The sequence below is a fragment of the Lepeophtheirus salmonis genome, chromosome 7 (genome assembly GCF_016086655.4).
Source record: "Lepeophtheirus salmonis chromosome 7, UVic_Lsal_1.4, whole genome shotgun sequence".
Classification (NCBI taxonomy): Eukaryota; Metazoa; Arthropoda; class Copepoda; order Siphonostomatoida; family Caligidae; genus Lepeophtheirus; species Lepeophtheirus salmonis.
In genome coordinates, this window is record NC_052137.2 from 20,991,192 (window position 1) to 21,013,122 (window position 21,931).

Genomic DNA, 21,931 nt, shown 5'->3' on the forward strand with positions numbered 1-21,931 from the left:
GTTCAAAAATAAAAGTTAAAAAAGTTTGCATATAATTTATTATTATACAGAAAAAATAACTTTTTTTTTATTTAAAAGAAATGAACTTTAAAAAAAAAAAGAAATTTCTTTTGGCAAGTTAAATGACAAAAATCTTTATTTTGGCGTGTGTATGTGTGTGAATGAATAAAAAAAGGGCAGTTATTGAATGAAGGCATAATAAATCAATTCAGAATTTTTCTTTTATATTTTGAGGTACAAGTATATTCGTGGATTTAAAAAAAAAAATGTATGACTGTGTAGAGTGTAATGTACTAGAAACAAACCACACTTGAAAGACGATTTTTCCACATTAGTAATTTGTGCTGGAACTTCTCATTTATGTAATTCCAAATATAACATATATGTACTTACGTTCATACACACACATTAGTTACATCTCTATCCTACGTTTAATGGGAGAAAACATAATCCAATTAGAAATAAAATAAATGTATAAAATTTTATCCTCATTTAACATACAAAAATTTATTTCAAAAAAACATTTTATGTTACTCCACTTTAAAAAATATATATATATACAATGTACATATTAAAATACTGTTTTGAATAACTACCTATTTTAAAACTACTTACCTTTGATCTTACATAGTTTGATGAAAGGTATGTACAATATATACAAAGGATATCCCAAATATTTGCATTACTTTGGGTAACTCATATAAATAAGTTAGATTACACATTCATTGACATATATGCCTACATAGAGAGTAGGGATTGTAAGTCTAGAACAAATTTACAACTAAATTCCTTATAAAAGTGTGCTTTACAGTTTTAGATAAGAAAATTAAATAAGAAAACATATTAAGTATTTGAAATGTCCTCAAAATAAGAACTCTGTGTGGTCATTATTTTGCGCCTCTGTACCGGACACACGTCCAAGGATGCAAATAACTTCATAAATATTGATGCTAGAGACCTTAAATTCATAGTAATATATATATATATAAATCAATGTCATCTTAAAAATTTAAATTATTGTTGTTTGTCCAAATCGTGTAATAGGAAGCGGGGTTATCCTGGAAAAAGCAACATGTTTAAAATCTTTGTGTTTTGTGCAAATGAAATTTGACTCCCTAGTTACACGGATCTGAACCCCTTAGACTAATATGAATAGGGTATCTTGAAGAGAGAGTCCAAGAGAGAGTGATCATAACACTGTTGACTCCTTGCAAGCTTCCATTCTCGGGCAGTGGGCAACATCGAAAATAAGTTCCCCACCAAGGTCTGTGCCAGTTTCAAGGCCAGGTTTGATGGGGTTGGTTTGAGGTATTTACTTCACTATGGGCTACTACATGTAAGAGAAAAATATTTGTGAATTTCTGAATTAGTTATAATTACATTTTATATTACCCTTAAATGATCCAGATTTAAAATCCCTACCCTGTACATATAAATTCAATTAATGTCTATTTTTTTTAAATTTTCTAGGTTATTTTACTTTTAATTATATTGCTTCTACTTATAATTTTTTTTTTTTTTCAATTATGATGACATAGGTATATTCATATAAATACACACTCGAAATCATTAATGTTTTTTTTTATGAATAAATAACTCTCCTCAAGTTAGCTCAATACGGTTATAAATCAGTAGGTACGAATAGTACACATAGATCCTTGGTAAAAGAATGGGACAAATAATTTTTTTGAATACAATTCTTGGCAAGCACATAATCATTCTTCCCTCCCTCTTCATGGCACATTTGGTGGTAATATAAATTTATTTTCTTTGAATCAGGTGATTGACTCATGAAATTATATGCCAAATAAATATTAGCTCTCTTTGGGTTTGAAAAGTGTAGTGATTCAAATACGTCTGTGAGAGAAAATCCCATATTTGTTCAAATGTTGCAAATCACATATCTCTGGATATAATGAGTAAAAAAATTGAAATAAGGAACTTGATTTATAGACTATAAAACCACAAAAAAGTTTAGTTTATATATCTTTAAAACACATTTAGACCATTATAAAACTATCTACAATTAAAACCTCTTTATAATATGACAACAAATCATATATTTATAAATTATTTTAATGAAGTTTGCTTAAAATAAAACTTTTTTGCGATGTAAAATAGAAGTGTGTATAAAAAAAATATGATTTTCTTAAAATAATTCATTTGCATTTTTTTTTTTGCATCATGGGTGCTTTTATACTCTTTTGTTAAAATCAATATTATATGTACTCTTATTATTGGTAATAATAAAATGTATATACAAATGTCTAATATAATGGATTATACGTTTAAGTGAAAACTAAATAACCATTAATCATTTATGTAAAGTTTTCTTGTACCTACCTAGTACAATGGGATATATGTATAGGGTTGTAAATCCTAAGCATTTTTAGCGTGTGAGTTTTGTTGTTTTTTGCAACCTGAATATTGTTTTTATTTTCTGAAACTGTTATAATCATTCTTTAATTCTTAAGGGGATAATTTATAAGTATTAAGTATATGCTCATTAATTAAGGATAATAATATGGAGGATTTGTTTGGGAATTATGGGTCTTCGACGGACTCAAGGTATAATTGAGGATCGAGAACGGTGGCACTCTTGCATCTGTTCTTGCTTGATAGTGAGTGGGCCCTTTTCTCATTTCCTTCCTTTTATAGCTATTTGTAGCTTATTTAATACGAATTCATGAAAGCTAAGCTATCATTCTCTAAAACATTCTTCAAAATGTCAGAGTTAAGACGGGTTACCATATCTATCATATGTATATGTAAACATTCATTCTTATTAATTGGTTAAGGGAAGTTTTCCGTGAGAGGAACTCTTCTATCTATATCATAAATACATATAAAATGATGAAAATCTGTTGTATTTTGGGCGTGTTAAAGAAAATGAAACTGAGAATCAACATGGTAGCTTTGACAATTTGAAGAATGTTTTGAAAGAGAGCAACATAGCTGTAATAAACGCTTGAACAGATCAGCTACAATCAGCTGTGACAAGAGAGGAGGGGGGAAGGGAATAAACAGGGACTTGGTAAAAATTATTTGGACGTTCATCCTTAATTCTACTTTAGTTTAACAAGGACTTATTATTTTAACTCCGCAACAAATCGTCAAGGTTACTCTTCCTCTTTTATGGGCACAATCAGGTTTTGGTTATAATTGAATGTAGTAGGAAAAGAAGTTCACTACTCATGAGTTCAATTATAATAACAACATCCGGGAAAAGGAAATTCACTCTTCAGACTATCAATTCCAAAACAAAGAGAAAGCCATAAAATACACCGGATTGTTATCATTATTTATCATAACCTGCTTTTACCCTGTTAATTTTTTGGGGTTTTTTTTTTTGGTTTTTTTTACATATCAAAATTGCATACGATTTACAACCCTACATATATTATATTGTTGTTATAGGATATTTACAATAAGGAAAAAATGCTAACATAATTTTAGCCGTCTGAGTGAGGCTTAAATGCTTCTATGTATGTAGTATATGAGAAGGAGGGGGAACTGTGTGGTTCCCATAACAATGCTATGATATTAGCATCTGATTTCTGATTATTACTTTTTCTTTTTTGAATGGTTACATGATGATGATCCTATCCATGAATAAAAATAATTCCGTCTGATAATAGTTATAATAAGCACATAGTAAGCAAATTGGTTTAGAAATATTATTAAAACAATGGAGGTTGTCAATGTACATATAATATTCATTGTTGTCAGTCAATCGGCTCTCCTTCATATTCTTTCTTTTCTTAACCATTTATTCTAATGGCTCTTTTTTGTACATACATATATATAAAATATATGTATACCTACATATATTTTATTGTTGTTCTTCTTATAAACAAAATAGATCTCCATTAGCATAGTTATTTATTTTTTTTTCATTATTTATTTTTTTAGGATATTTATGTCAAAGAAATGATGTTTTTTTTTCTTTCTTTCTTCAGAAATTATGTTCCTTTTATTTTCTGTCGACAAGGTTTGTCATATATACTTTGTTTAAAAAGCAAACAGAAGAAATAAATCTTTTTTTTTCTTCTTTTTTATTCTTGATGTTTGTTTCTCCATTAATAGAAAACGTTTTCACATCTTCCTACTTCGCTTCTCTTTCTTCTTTTAGCCTGATACATCTTTAATCTTTCTGTTAAACTATGTGATAAATACATGAACAGTCTCTACATCTATTTTAAGAGAAGTTTTTTGTGTGGGGGGGGGGCAGAAAGTTATGAGTAATACACGCATTTCATGGAGGGTAAGTTTCTCATTGTAGGTTTTTGTACACATATATATGTATATGTATAACTGAGGGGGAAAATCCATATTTTCCCCTCTCGATCTTCGAGACCATTTCCGTTTTCTTTTTATAGCATGACTATTTTTGTTACATTTCCCCTTCTTTCATTTTTGCATATTCAACATCATTCACTTGGGATACAAAACATAAAATGAAGACATCTCATGAGACAAACATAAAACTAAGCAAATTCTATTAAGCCAATTGCAAAAGGTTTTTTCCTAACTTACCTAATACATAGTAATGATACTTAATTCTACAGTTAAATATTGGGGTTTTTAATACGTACTTTTACTTAAAAATAGAAGATTCATTATCCTTTCCTACATAAAACTTAATTTGATAATTTTACAAATAAAAGCTCATACTGGGTGTTGTGTTGAAAAGTATTTCACTTAATTTTATAATTGATAACAACTTCCTTTTTCATTGGTCAATTTTAATTTATTCAGCACAAAGATACCATTTTATAATGAATTAAAAAATATTCATTTAATATACCACCTGGACTTGGCTGCTTTTGTATTGCAGAGAAGACAAATCCGCGCCTACTAATGCAAAGATCTGACAGTCTCTCTTGTTCCCATTGTTCAAATTACCGAGAATATATTGTTTAAAATATGTAAATAATTACTTAAGGCTAAATATTTATATGGTATACATGACAATTTAATAGGACATCCAATAAACATTTTAGCAACGATTTCATTGATGTTTACTTTTCAACGCAATACCTGAAAATATTATAGGAAGATTATCCAAAAAGAACAACATGTATAATTAGCCGTCTTTGAGATATGGAAATTTTCTAAAGGCTATGTCGTAGTTTGACATTTAAAACCCCAAAGTGCAAACCCCATTGAGGTGCATTAAATCAAAAACGTTAATAACTCTCGTTAATGATAAATTTCAGACATTGTAACACTTGGTATAAAGAAATCATTTGCAACAAGTGTTACAATTGCTCTCGTATGTTTAATTAGTATTTAATGTCTATTTATGTGATAATGTTTCACAGCATGCATGTTAGTTAACAAGGGAATGCCCTGAAGAACCTTGTGAGAGTGAATTTATCCTATTTGTAATGTAAATCTTATTATATCTTAATCTCCTATAATACATTGAAAGTTAATCATTCAACACATTAAAAGGTCTACCTATTTATTCCTCAAACAATATTATTTATATTAATTTCTAGCACAAACTTAATTTTTTAACTCCTGAAACCGTCCTTGACAACGGAAAGGTTGCAACATTTGATGGGTCTTATTCAAATGCACTTCGTTGAAAAACTACAGACTGGTATAATCCCTAAATAGATATTTATCAAAATAAATACTTCTTGGCTTGTGATTGGCTCAGATATGAGAAGAAATATAAAGTAAACTGCTGACAATCTATTAGAACTATAGTAATTAATTCATGTGTGAATATATTTTGCATCTATATGTGAAAGCTCTTAGGTTCGAGATATCCGGCCTCCACTGTATCCATAGGGATATAATTATTAAATATCCCTAGTGTCTCATTTTAAATATTTATACTAGATCATGTAATACTTTATTTAATCAAAATGATAAAGAAATGAAAGATAAAAATTACTATTCCTTTAATATATAGAATTATTGATGAGTAGAGCGCTATATATGGACAAAGACACTTATATGTAGCTATGAAAATCATGTGTATTTCGAGTATGTTAAAAAAAACGAAACTCAACATGGTAACCCTGAAAATTTGAAGAATGTTTTGTAGGTGGGCAACTTAACTGGCATTACGTTTCTTAGATCAGCTACAATTGGCTGTGACGAGAGAGGAGGGGGGGGGGAAGAAAAAAGCAAGAACATTGGCAAGAATTACTCGGTTGTAGATTTGCAATTCAATTTGAGTCCAACAAGCCAGTTTACTTTATATTTCTTCTCATATCTGAGCCAATCACAAGCCAAGAAGTATTTATTTTGATAAATATATATTTAGGGATTATACCAGTCTGTAGTTTTACAACGAAGTGCATTTGAATAATTCTGCAACAAATCCTCAAAATTACTCTTCGCCTTTTGAAAAAATGTTCAATCAGGTTTTGATTATAATTGAATGTAGCAGGAAAGGAAGTTCACTACTCAGAAGTTAAATAATAATGACAACAGCTGATGAATGGAATGTTTATTCTTCAGATTACCAATTCCAAAAAAGCGCCCAGCTTATCAATACAATATCATTTACATCACTACTTATTAGGGATTCTCTAACTAAATAAATTGCTGAAGTAGCCATTATGATTATCAGCTTTAATGTGTTAAATTCTTAACAAATCAATTTAAAAACAAAAATCAGTTGAATTTTTTTATAAAGAATCTATTTATGGTCTGAATAGCAAGATTTCACATGAATAATATATGAAAAAGGACATGCTGACATTTAAACAAAAATTAACTAGTTGGTTCTATTGACATCAACAATAAAATAACATATTGCATGTATACTACTAAAAACTAAGAGTTCGGTTTAATTTGAGGTATTCTTACTTTTCAAACCAGTTTTATACTTCCCAAACTATATAAGTATGTATTTTTTGATAAAATTAGGAAAAAATATGAATCAAGCTATATAAATAGGCTATTTGAACTTAAAAACAATTTATTGATAACAATACTGTCTTTATATGGGGGAAAAATGTATCTAATTTTAAGAAAGCCAAAAATGTAATTATAAGAGTTAGAACTTATTTTTTGATTTAACGGGTTGAAGGTCAAATTGTATTATTATATATGAGGGGTCTGGGAATGGTTCATGCAAACTCCGATGAAGTAGTATTTACAATTTAGTTTATTATAAGTCTTGTGGAGAGAATACTATTTTGATAAATTGTTTCACCAACCAAATTATACAGTATAACATGTTTTTTTTTTTTGCTAAATACATTTCAAAATGATACACTGCTCCAAGAATTTTTCCCCAGAATTGAAAATTTTCCAGCTACAATGTCATGCCAGACAATTTTCCCTAATTAAATTAAAAATTTCATACAAAAATCTGTAAATTAAAAATTTTGTACGAAATATTGGGACTTTGCTCGAAGCAATGTTTTTAAATCTAGATTTTTTAAATATTGTTCTATTTTAATATGAAACGTATTTTTTTTAGTTTTACTATTTAGAAAAAGTCATGTTGTAATTTCTTTGTCTCATAATATCTTATACAATTATTACACCATCCATATTTATTAATTAATATTGATGCTTTCAAGTAACTTTGATTGAGTGATCATGCTCCTTCATTGACTACGATTGATTATCCTATAATCCCTTGAATATTTTAACATATCCTAGAAGTATATTTAGTAATTTTCCTCTTAAAAGTTAAAAATTATGCCAATGTCTACTTCATAGAAATTCAATCATTTCTTTATTACCGATATAAATACTATTAGTTATTCATTTAAATATTCCATCTCTTTTGTTAATTCACTAGTTATAACTGTTACAAAACGTATATGTAAATTACTATTGCATCGATTTCAGATATCAATACTTTTCCATACTTACAAATTTGATCTTAATAATATTTGTATACACAAATAAAGGACTTACACCCATAAAAAATATACATTAAAGGTAATAAAAGTACTGATGGAGCTACGTAAGCTCCTTATACAGGGTACAGTAACATAACTTAGTTTCATATAATTCTTATTAGTCATACTTGTAAAAGTGGCAAGGTGGGCGTGGTTTCATTTTAGAGGGGAGATAATAAAAGTTTTATTGGAGATATAGTCTAACCCTATTATACATTGCACTAAAGAGGAACGTGCATTTGCTGTTAAAAATAAATTTTACCAAAAATTGGTTTAACAAAATAATTTATAAAATTAAACTATTTTCAATTTAACTTTTGAGTTTTTATTGATGCAATTTATTAAAATCGGTTCTTTTTATCCATTTTTATATACTGTTTGTCCAGATCAAGCAATTGGAACCTAATTTATTCTATAAAATCAACATTCTTAAGACCCCCCGTAAAATGGCCAATAACAAACTAATTAATTAAGTAACAAAACTTTTGCTGTTAGTTAAATTTTTCATTTTTCTGGTATCAAATATTTATTCCTCTTAAACTTCTCAATGAAAATTTATTCAAAAAAAAAGAAGAAAAAAAATCACTGGGTATAGGAGGCTTCAAAAACTTTAATTTGAATGTGTACTATCATTATAGGTGAAACAAGAATAAAACTTGTTTTATTCTGCTTTGAAAAAAGGAAGTTATGATGCCGCATCCTGTATGACGAAATCCGCTTTTTTTCTGGAGAAATAGTAAAAATTAAACACCTTATTTCGACAAGACGAATGATATGAAACAAAGGATTTATTTAATTATTTATTTTTCAGAATATTATAGGGATTAACGAAAGAACAACATATGATCAAAAGGAACAGGAAATTAGCTATAAATGTAAAAAAGGAATGTCACAGCAAGGGTGCCAGATGAAGTTACTGACTGACCAGCAGCAACAGTTAGGTAGCACAGTAATTCCAACCCTTGGCGAAAACAAGAGTTCCTTTCACATTTAGACTCAAATTGATTTTGAGGTTTTTGATATTTGTAAATTAAGCATAGACATATAAATATACTATTTTGATATAACACAAAACATAAATATATATAACAGATAAGACGGTGAGCTCTAAATGGTTGTGGGGATAGTGGAAAGTTAGGTAACCCTTATCCTAGGATTTTAAAATATGAATAACAGATTCCTTCATACTCTTAAATGGTGTTGTATTTTTATGGGTTCAATTGTATAATTATAATAAATATAGCAATGCATTATTTTTTTATTCATTTCAATTTAAAAGTTTCCAATATAAAATTATGTCCATATAAAGAAAATAGAAAAACCAAATGTATGTAGATGTATAACTACTAAACTTTTTCTCTTGGTATCGCGCTTTCCATGGGTTTTTTGAGGTTTTAGAAATCCCAAATTTAATTTTTTTTTTTTTTAAGTTTCATTTAATTACATATAAACCCCCTAAAATTAGCTTGTTCATCACTTACTATTTCATTGTTTTACGTGTAAATCAGGTGACATATTTTTTATAAAATAGAGCCGCATGTTCTACAAGCCAAACCCGTGCACGGTTAGCGATAACGATAAAAATGGAACTGATAATATATATTTAGAACAATAGGACTCAAGGAAAAGATCAAAAAGACAAAAAGCACCAAGAACAAAATGAACTAGAATAGGCACTAGTTAGAGTAAAAAATCTAACTACGGTTATTATTCCTAGATTATATTTTATATAAACCATCGTTATTAAACCTATAAAAATACTGGACTCTTCAAAATTTTATGGTCTCTTACTGTGCCAATATATAATCTTTGTACAAAGTTAGATTAAAATCGATTGGTAACTTTTGTAGTAATCCGGCTGACTTACAAACAGATGCAAAAACATAACTTCCGTTTAACTTCATTGACGAAGGTAAGCAAAAGACAATAAATATGTTGATTAGTTATCTAACTAATCAACTGACTGATATATTTGTTGTTAGATATGTCAACTGCATAGAGTACCTTCCAAATATTTTGTATGCAAAAGATGGGGGAATTTGTTATATAAATTTAAATATCTAAATATTAATAACTATAAAATGCTATCGTTTTGGAAATATTTTATTAACTTTTAATCCGTTGCTAATCTATTTTTATAATACACTGTATAACGCATTAAAATTGTAAAAAATATATTGCAATTAGATGCTAATTATGATAAATGGTTAAATTAAGTCTTCAAAACATAAGTGAAACATCTTTAAGGCCTTTCAAAGAAATATATGGTTAGCTGACAATATTAAGCAAATCAGCAAAAAAAAGGAAAATATTTTTATACCATTAAGTCCTCTAGGTAGGAATAGCTGAAAATTTAATATTTCTTCTTAAAGAATAATAATAAATGCCAAAATTTAGCAGTATTTACCATTTACTAACAGAATCCCGATATTTTCAGGGACCCCATAATTTAAAAATTTGTTTTCTGGAATCCCGCTTAAAGACAACTTTCTGAGGAATGAGAAATATAGACATGAGATAAAAAACCCAGTGTAATATTCCTCATAAAATGACCTGTCATTTCTAAATTTTATAAGAAACGAAATCATAAATGTCAGAAAAACAAGCATGTTTCGTAGAGACAAAAACAAAGAAAAAAACTCCATATGTAAGATGTAAAAAGAACACAGGAAATAAATATATTTGATGCTTAACATATTGCATGTATGTAGGTATACTGTTTCTTATTACCTATTGGCTTTTTGAAGGAAAAAATAAAGCTTTTTTACATGAACAATTTACATATTTACCTATTTATGTATAAATATATATTTGTATATGGCTTTAATGTAATGAATTATTTCATTGTTTTATAACTTTAAGAAGAACAACAAAGGACACAATTAAAATGTTTCATATATTTTTATTTATTTATTTGCTTTATGGTTATTTAGCTCCGTTTTACGCCCCGCCTAGTTTTGTCCCTGTTATTAGTCCTTGAAATATGTCCCAGTCTTTAAAGCGCCCTCTACAAGTCATCATTTTCACTAATATTATAATAAAAAATTTAGTTTACCATATAAATTACCGTGTGAGTAGTTGAAATCTGAGGACATGAGAGAAATAAATTATTCCTCCCACCAGCTTACAAACTGTGTGTATTGACTCACCCCTCCCAAAAAAGTTAGGAAAATCAATCGAAAAATGGCCTATCTATGAGACAAAATAATCAAAATTGCTTCTCCACTTTACGCAGAACACAGAACAATCGAGATCCGAAACTTAACTTACGCAAGCAAACATACTACATATTTACAGCGTCAAAAAGTATTGGAACAAAACGAGCTTCAACAAGATGGTGCCCCAGGACAAACAGCAACGTTTACACAGTCCATTTTGGAGCCCAACACTCCGTTCCTCCAACCCGCTTGACTTTCATTTTTAGCTCCTTGTTGAAACTGGAACCTCTTTGACAATAGCACCCAATCTCGAAACCGTCAAGACTTCCTTTCACAGGAATTTGTACTCGATAAACCTTAATTACTTATTACCACTTGTCAGAGTTTCCAGCTGCACATCAAAGTCATTATCAAAGTTGATGAAGGCTACATTAAAGATTATAAACTGCAACACATGAGGCAAGATTTGTACAAAGTTTAATTAATGTAGCTCCCGATTTTCCAAAATTAAACTTGTTCAAACTCAGGATTCAAAATGTCTAGTTTTCAATTATGCACCCGGTAGTTTAGTAAAACTTGAAATATATCTTATTCACTATAATTATTTGTCATTATTCTTAATTTAGCCCACTAATCAAAGTTTGAACTAGGATACTTCAGATGATTGAAGATTGATTAATAATGATGTCATGGTGAGATATGTATGATCCCGTATTTTTTCAAAGATTGTTCCATGGACGCCTTTTGCGTCCGATTCGGACACGTCTCTAAGGACGAGACGTCAAAATTTTTGGAACGACACATCCCTAATACATAGACATATTTAATTATTTATTATTTGCAGTTGCTACAATTATGATTAGATATACATGTGTATCTTTTAAACTAAAGTGTGAAACCAATTTATTCATTTCAATTTATTGATTATGAAGGTTTTTTGAGGGTTGATTAGAAAATTCATGGTTTATTTAATATATCTAATGTATATGTTTTGTATTTTTCCCCATGCGTTAAGATGTGAAAGGATTAATTAATTACCTGTAAGTTTCACTAATTTTACAAATGAAAATCCTCCTCTTTTGACCAATAGTTGATTTAGATACAATGAAATCATCTAAGTAAGATCAGCCAACCTTTAAAATGACAAAACAAAGACTACTAATGTGCTATCAGATACGTTTTTTATTTATTGAAGTCTTAGAAAATAATGTAAAAAGTAAATCATTTTGATTTTTAACTTGGTATTGGAAAAACTTTCATACTATTAGAAATTGACGTAAATATGTAATCTTTTAATAAAGTTATACTTTTTTCCAAAAAAAAAATAACGTTACACCTAGCTTTTCACTTTAGCTTCAATGTTCTGGATAATTTTGGTACCTAGATTTAAAATTTTTTTTTTTTTTTATATAGTTAAAAAATAATCATCTTTCAGTTAAATGTATTTTTTGACATTTAATTGTGTGTTTTGTACAGAAACTACCTAATACCCTCCCCCGAAAAATTCAACTAACTCTTTTTACCCTAAGACAAGTTCTCTACGAGGAAAATTCATACCCTCGTATACATATATTTCGTATATAACTTAATATAAAAAAAACAATAATGTAGTAATTATTTTATTCTACTCTTTAATATAAATATATATATAAATTTGTTCAATAGTATACTCTTTTTCCTTGTAAAGAAGTTCCTAATCAAACTAAGAAGTTATGCTTGACATAACACTTTATTTAAACCTTTACCACCGATTGTAACACATTTGATAGATAGCTTTAAGATATTTTTATTTTTTGAAGTTGAAGATAGATTTATTATTATTCTAATTTTTACTCCCTGTGGCAATTATATCAAATTATCATAATTTTATTAAAATATGTTTTTTCCTAAGAATGAACTCGTATTGGGATGAACATACTTGTCCTCGAATAAACATTTCTTGGGATAAAAAGAGAGAGCTGAACTTTCCAGGGGTGAAAAATGCGCGGTGAACTTTCCTTTAACCTTCAAAATCATGAAAAATGTCACTTTTTTGTTTAAATGTGGAAACATATTAAAATTGAACAAAATAGGTATATTTTTGAATAGGTCGCATATACATACATTGACACTATGTAAACTGTTTCAAGCGTATACATGTGCATTGAATGTACATATTAGATAAAGAAAATGCACAAATAGATGCATGTGGGTAATTATGATTTTTTGCTACATACTTTTAAAGTATAAATTGCTTCAAATGCTTCACATACGTGTATGCAAACATACATATTCTCTAAACGATTATAGATATATGTTTTTGGTTTTTGGGACACATATGCCACACGTTCATTACATGACGCAAACGCACAAAAGGGTAGAAAGCCAAAGGGGAAATTTAATAATCAAGTATTTTTTTAATATTTTTTGTATGTAAAGGAAGAGAGCAAAAACTAAAGTAATTTTCAAAAAAAAAAACGAAAAAAAGAGCATCCCTTATTATTATATAAACTCAATATTGAATGCAGTTTACTCTCCAAATCTTTAAGTGCATTTCCTATTTTGCTTCTTTATTTATATTTTATTTTTTCTGGATAAATGATCAAATTAGATAGAACCGTTTTTATTAAATTTATTTTACCATATTTATCCATTTATCTTTCAGTTCCTGTAACATCTGTGCAATCTGTTGCTGGAATGTTGACAAATCTACCATGCAACATTACGCCTACGATTCCAAATGACAAAGTAAATTTGGTTCTGTGGTACAAGGATGGTTTTGGAAAACCTTTGTTCAGGTACAGATATATATTCATTGATTTACTTGTTTATTATAATTATTTAAGTACATTTCATAAATATTTTTACATTTATAACTGCATATAGTGTATAAACATAGAAACAATCTTGAAAAGAAATCAAACGAAAAAGAAAATCCCAATTAATTTTTTTAATTCATATATGAACCAACCCAATTTTTCAGAGACAAATATTTAAGTAAATTATATTAGGGTTTGTATTCAAATTTGTGGGATGAGTGAAGATATCTAAGAACTTCAGTCATATCATAGAATCTTCATTTATTATTCTTTTATTGTGATGATCAATTTTGGATACTTTAAGTGCAATTTGAAGCGTCTCCAAAACTTTAAAATGAATAATTTGTTTACAGAAATTGATGATAATTCGTCAGTGAAAACAAATTTAATCCTCACTCAATTTTAAGGAAAATAATTGTTGCTTCATTTTGTGCTGACCAGCTATATATATATAACTATTAATAATTCTCACCGCCCATTACCCTGTAAATAAATTCGTTGATATTGTGAATTGCTCGTTTGAGCTTGTCAGTAAGGTTAAAAGGCTCATTAACAGCAGAAAGAGTGTCTCCAGGAAGAGAGGAGCAAACCAAGCAACACAAAAACACTCCTTTTTCTCATGAACTTTGGAATATATTTTTTTCATTTTTGAAAGTTGGTTTGATCTTTATGAAATTATTCAGATCCTTGAACTAAAACAGTCCTCATGGCTCATCTTCATTGCAAAAATCAAATAGATAACACGTAATGATGTAGCTCTTTGATCTTATGTTAATTCCTTTGCCTAAATATTCTTCTTCGACATTTTCAAAAAAAAAAAAAAAAAAAGTACGTGGATAAAGATGATCCAAATTAGATTTTAAAATTCATTTATATAAAAATTTTTTTAATCATTTATTGAGATTTATATTTACAACCTCCCATTGTGATGAAGTACACCTTATGATTTTGTATGTACTTTTCAAATAACATAAGTTAAGCGGAAAAATACATATATACGTTATGTATGTTTGAAGATGTTATCATCTATATTTAGTATAAAAATCAGTTATGTACATACGTAAATATGTAGGTCATTTCAAATAAAAATAAAACCCACATGATAATAAAATTATCAATGTATACACGTTATCATAAATTCCTATATGACTAAAAGTCTTTTTTTAAGTAAGGGAAAAAAAAGATTCTTTATTCAAACCACTTTAAGATTTATGAGAATTGCTTGTGTATGTTATATTGTTACAATAGGGAAAAAACTCAATAGAGAAACACATTTAAATAATAAATAAAGCCTATACACTGTATACAGTTCAAAATAAGTAATTTAGTAAAAAAATTAATTCACAAATTTGCATGAATTTGAAACAAATGCAAATTGGGATATTCTACATATACATGGAGATAAACAAAATGTAAGCTTTTATCCCAGTCATGATTTCTGTTTAATGCTCTTCATTTATGTAACTCAATTGTATAAATGATAAGTTGTACATAAGTTTAGTAAATATAAATCTTCAAAGGTAGTACATTTTGAAATCTGTTTTGCTAAAAAAATATGGCTTTAGGCAAGTAAAAACATGTCTTTGTAAAAATGAGTAACAAAAAAACTGTAGATTAAAAAGATCAAAGATTGGGTAGCTCTCTGTTTCTTTGTGATGCATAAACTTATATATTATTAATAGCGAATGAAACGGGTCAGGTATTTCATTGCATCTTTAGGAATTTAAATACTTAGATATACTCGTAAGTGAGTACCCTTCATTTACTTTTCAGTAAAAATGTCTTAGTTATGTATATGCGTAAATGTACCGGAAGAGACGTCAGGAACATCACGTGACGTCACTAGTGTCGGTCTCATTTTCAAAAGGGGAAAAAGGTGGGAAAGGGAAGAAAGAAAAAAAAATAATAACTTTTTATTTTTGATTGTATCAAAAATTAATTAAAAAACTAATTAAAATTCAGTTTTATTGGTCCGATTTACCTTCTTCAATTTCGAACATACAAAAAGAAAAAGATCTTTTGGATTCATTCTTATAATTTGAAATTTGCATAATTCTTTTAATGCAAATAACTCTACGGATAATGATGCTAAAGAGCATAAATGATCTGTTGTGAAACTTTACCTCAATGTCTTATTACGGATTGTCCTTTTATAAACAAAATCTACGATTAAGTATTTTTGACAAGTTTGTATTTAATTTTTGCGTGATATATGAGTTTTTATTTACTCTATCCCTTTGATTGAATTTTAGCGCCTTTTTGTTTTAGTGAACCTATGTATACGTATATGAAAAAATCAACGTGTGTTCAAAATACGAAAGTTCGAATTATTCTGTGTATGAACTATTAGGAACATCACTTATCTGATATGATTTTCAAAACGGTGCAAAAGAAGCATTAAACGTGTACTAACATCATGAAATAAGACTAAAACTTTTTGATTTATAATTCTTGTTTAATTGTCTTTTGGAAAAATTAAGTTATGTAGACGCACTCTGTAGTATTTAAATAATTACTTCGGACCTAGGAATTGTCTTTGACTTCCATATACATGATGTATGTTTCCTTTTCTAGGAGCGACCATGAATTATACTCCTATGTACGTTAAGTCCAAGAAGAGAATAATCTCTTCTTGGACTTTGTCCACTGAACTATGTCGCTACTAGCAAATTTGCTAATCTTTTTTTAGTATTATTTTTTATTAGGAATAATAATGAAACTTCAATAACTAGTTTTAAAAGAGATAAATATTTAAGCCTATTCATTCTAAAAACTAACATTAGATTAATAGATGTGTTTTTTTTTTTCTTGTTGTTTTTTTTTTGTAAAAGTTGAGCTATTCATTGAATTTTTGATGAATTAATGTAGACTGACCTAATTTTTAATGTTAATATGATGTTGCTGTCTTTTCGTTTGTAGTTTCATACATTTGTTCTTCAAAAGAAATGGGTCACATTGTGGTTTTTATTTTTATTGATAAATATGACTTTCAGAACCATATTTTCTCTATTTTCTACCATTGTGTTTCTCTCTTTTTCTTTCTGTCTTCCCTCCCCCTACAACTTTCCCCCAATGGTTGGTTGTACAAATATGTCTGTACCAAGATAAAATTATAGGAAAAGGAGTGTTTCCTTAGACCGTACCATCACATTTATACTTGTTATTATTGTCACTAATAACAAAAGATACAAAATAGATCACTACGAAAATATGTTGACTTTCAATCCATTATGCGTATAATAAACATCAGAGCAGAGCTGTACAACACATTTTATCCATATGGCTATATACATAAATATATTACTTATTGGTACTGTTTTTTTTTGTTTTTTTTTCATTCTTCTTTTTATACTTATTTTTCTGTATGACCCTTTATCCAACAAAACATTTGACCAAATAATCAGTGTGTTTAGTATATTTTAGAGATACGTAAATACTAAGAAAGATTGTAATAGAAAAATAAGAATGAGAAATACTTACATATGTACACTAGTGTACATATAATATATCAAATAAAGAAGGAAAGCCAAGAAGAGAAATGGAAACAACAAGTGCATACTGTGTGCGTAAGGAAATGGTTCCGCTTTTTTGGTTATAAGATTTAAGTAAAGTTTATCAAGAACAACATCTAAATAGTATCAGATGTATCTTTTATTATACCTTATATTCGTTCACTATCTTCATTTGTCGCTGAACACAATTTTCGCTCGCACTTTTTGATAAGCAAAAACAGGGCAAAACATTGTCACTATTGTTTATCTTGATCCCTGCCGTAGTTGTACAATCCTCTTTCGGTGGGCTGGTGAGGTAATTTTAAGGTCGAGAAAGGTGTCCCTGGGAGACAAGGACACCCAACAACATCACCCAAGTCGAGGACCTGGTAAAGAACAAACCCCGATTGAGCATTTGAGAATCTCAATAGAGCTTTTCCTAACACCCACAGCAGTTTGTAGGATCCTGACGGATGATCTCTGCTTCAAAAATCTCTTCAGTATGTAGGTACCCCGTTTTCTCTCTCAAGTCAACAAGCATGAGCGAGTGAAGTGCTATAGGGGCCTGATTGAGCTCTTTGAGTACCACGTGAAGCATTTTTTGGAGTCCCATCAATCTCTGTGACCGATCTATCTTCCTTTAATAGAAGCACCTGCTCTGCGTAAGCGATTTCCATAGCCATGAACATCTCACATGCGATGTTCAGCGGGTGATGAAGTTAGTGAATGAAGAGGAGCTCTCCAGGCAATTTAGGGAGTTGGGGAACCTTTGCCATGATGTTATCCGAGCCGGAGGAGACTATGTAACATGATTGAGTACTTTTTTTAAACTTTTGAATGTAACTTTTTTCTTATTGGGCAGTCTCAATCATTTTGGAGTAACCTTATAATATCAACCATTATTTCTTAAAATGTACTCGTTCCACGGCCATCATGATCTCCCGTCTGAGCCAGAAGGAATTGCTCACCTTGATGACGTAGTGATTAGACAGATCAGCCCATGATTGTTAATTTTTACTGCTTACATATTCGTCACCGGCAAATTCACTACCTTTTTATTATTTATGTTAAAAAATGAAATAATATATTGAATATTTTTATTAGGATAAAAAAGTCAGAGATATGGGATACGAGTCAATTTCGAAAGGACTAATTTACTAGTGTCACCTTAATCATAGTCATGATATTATTTGACGCTCGAAGAAGTGTAACGAACTTCATCGTTAGAAAGGAAAGAATGTTTCAACAGTAAAAACTAAAGTTAAATTATGAAACTATAATATAAAAGCAATAAAAGTGGGCAAAATCTCAAAGAGATGAAAAGTATCAGAGGCGAAAATTTACGCGGAATTTTTTTTTGTGGTAAAGTTACCTGGAACTATCGCCCACTCCTTCTCAACAGAGGCTTTCAGGGAATCAACATTGCGGTGAGGCGAACTTTGCAGCGCTTGCTCTCTACGAAATCCCATATTTCATAGTCTAGTAGCGAGCAGTCTACGGTGATGAGGTGGATACAAGTTCGAAGACAAAAACAAAGTGAGGTTTCCTTGCACCCAGCTTGAGTTGTTATGGCATTATGGTCAGGCGCTGAGTCTGGGTGCCAACAGTGATCCCCTTCAAAGTAGTCCCACCGGCGGCTTCACAACCTTATTCATCACTTCCTTTGCTTCAATTTGAAAGGCCACACTAGTCAGAGTCTTCTGTGATAATCTTATTGTGTCCTCTATTTCCTGAAGAGGCTCTTGCCTCAGATAATGAACCTCCGACCTTACCAACATGCTCAACAGAGCAATTCACAATGTCTGCGACTTCCTTTGTTAGTGATGGGCGCAGAGAAAATCTGCAATCTGTGGTCTTTTTTCCTCCATTGCCGTTTTTGTTTACGTATCGCAATTAATAATAAACCGTATGACAGCAAATGAATTTTTTCATAAACCAATATCGATTGATAGTAATAATGGCTCTATGGAGCTCTAAATGCCACAGTACGGTTCGCTTATGAACATTGTATTTATTATATTAACATTATTGATTCATTTGTTTTAAATCACTGTAAGATTTAAGGAGTTTTTAATCATACTATTTCATTATGAATATTATAATATCAAAAAAGAAAACAATCAAGATGGCGAAATAAAGAGAGTAACGTTATTGTTGAATGTTGATTATTATTTTATTTTGTTTTACAAGAGAGTAATTTGTTTTTAGCTTTTCTTAATCCGCTTAAAACTCACATCAACTTCATCCAAATAAAAATTCAACCACAAAGGAAAGTGTAAAAAAATACGAAATTAAAAATGTATTCTTTTCAAATATATGAAGAGCTGAATAAACTAAAAATTAAGTATACTCTCAGTCAAACAATAGAGCTGGGTTTTTTTTCCTCCATTTAATTAAATATTTTTTAAGGGAGATGAGGGCAAGAGGGTGTATAACTTATTTTTTGTTGGGAGTTTTATGTATGTAAAAGATACATTGTTTCATTTAAATATTTTAAAATTTTGTTAAAAAAACAAACTCAATTATATAACTAATTTTATTTTAGTTTTGATCTGCGGGATGAAACACCGGATTCTGATGGGAAAATATGGGCGAATGCAGATGATGGTAACCAGGACTCTTATCGAGCTCAATTACATACTCGATCTGCACCAACTGCAGTTCTATCCCTCCTTGGAGTGACAGATGAAGACGCAGGAACCTATCGTTGTAGAGTTGACTTTAAACATTCCCCAACACGTTACTGGAAAGTCAATTTATCTGTAATCGGTATGACTCTAAAATATTCTGACACCTATATTTTAAATTATATTAAAATAAAAAAATTTAACCAAAAGATCCATTTAAACAGTCGCACATATAAAAATTCATTTTATATTCAAAAAATAACTTTAATATTTCATGGTAAAGAAAGTTTAAGCCAAAATTTATACCAATATTCCAAACTTTTTGTTACACACATACTAAAGAATATTTTAATATACCTTATGTATATAAAACCAAGTTTATTCAACTTTATTTTGCAAATTGACAATTTTTATAAAAGTTTTTAATATATATAGGACGTCCAAACCATTTACTAATATGCAAATTCATCTCACTTTTCAAAAGATATTTTTTGATTTAGAGTGAAGTTTACTTATTCATCCAATATCCATTATAACTTTTGAATATAAAATATATCAACGTAATATTTATGCGTAAAGTCTATAAAAGCGATTCCATCTTGACGTTAATCTCTATTTTAAGAGTACATATTAATTTTTCAAATAGATCCCGCCCTTGTTGTCTTAAAATAAAAAAAAACAATTTTCTTAAAGAAAAAAAGTCAAAGAAGATTGTTATGAATAAAAAAATACCAATACAATCGTGCTATGAAGCGAAAGAGGTACAATTAATGTTTTTTGATGAGTATAAAAAATTATTTTCAATTTTATATTACTATAACATTCAAAATTTTTACATTTACTCCTTGACTAATATCTAAGAATTAAGTATTTACCAAAAAAAAGGTATGTACGAAAAACCAATTGCAGTCCACATAATATACAATATGATAAAATCTCTCATTTGTCAAAATTATATTTTTTAAATAGAAGAAAATGGATCTTACCAGTCTCAAAATTTGTACATATATCCCCTTACTAATTCTTCTACTATATTGAATAACATAATAAAAGTATGTCTAAAAAAAGTTAAAAATGTCATAACACCACATTAAAAATAGCAAATGCCCCATTTTTGAACTTCTTCTTATGAATATAGCTACAAATATTTGAATTGAAAATACTTCATATCTAAAAAATCCTTACTAATAATAAGGTAATATTTAGATTTTCATAAGCATCGTTAGCAAAAACAAAGTTTAAATAAATTAAATATTTACGGTCATATTTAATATTTAAATTGGTTTACATATCAATTTAAAAAATTTACACTTCATTCTTAATGGGTTGAGGCATGCAATTCTAGACAAAGAATAGTCATATTAGCTTGTTTTTCTTTTTTTCCCTCTGAAAGGAATGTAGTAAAAAATCTCACTTTGTGGGAATAAAAATTCTATATTATTATTCTAGGTCTCTATAATTCCATAGTGACGTCACCTGTACTAAGCGCCCGCTTTTTCAGTATCCCTTGCCTCTCCGCGTAATACAAGGTTGACTACTAAAAAAATAAATACAATATTAAACGTAATAAAAATGATATCCAAATTGGTATTTAAGCTTAGGATCATTTTAAAAATTTTCTTTGGAGGTTGTTTGACTTTGTCTTTTTTATTTAGTAATTCTTAAATTTCAGAAAAAAAAATAAGAATATTCAACAAAAATTCCAATTTATTCCATTCAGAAGTAAGTCACAACTAAATATTGGGTGGATTCGTCGTAACCAGAGTTCATTCAGTACTCGGACATAGGTGGCTATTCTACAAAAGTTCTAGATTACAACTCGTGAAAACTTAATATAAATTAAACAGCGCAATTTTAACCTCTGCACTATCTAGACAAACTCTCCTGTTACCCTGCATCAGTATATTCAATAATAAAGGCCTATGTCCACTTACATTATAATTAAACGGACCTTAGGCATTTTTGTCTCTCAAAGTT

The 21,931-nt window shown here is 29.1% G+C and overlaps 1 protein-coding gene across 8 annotated transcripts in view; it reads left to right on the plus strand.

Annotated features, from left to right (window-relative positions):
* LOC121121727 (cell adhesion molecule Dscam1) overlaps positions 1 to 21,931 on the plus strand; it is a 414,757-nt gene that overhangs the window by 297,833 nt on the left and 94,993 nt on the right. For 6 of the 8 annotated variants that reach the window (XM_071889819.1, XM_071889818.1, XM_071889821.1 and 3 more), the window contains 2 exons: positions 13,683 to 13,815; positions 19,873 to 20,096. In XM_071889819.1, the coding sequence (XP_071745920.1) occupies positions 13,683 to 13,815; positions 19,873 to 20,096 (357 nt within the window). Of the gene's footprint in view, positions 1 to 13,682; positions 13,816 to 15,811; positions 19,144 to 19,872; positions 20,097 to 21,931 lie in introns of those variants that run through there. The other 2 variants (XM_071889822.1, XM_071889823.1) reach the window with 1 other exon arrangement.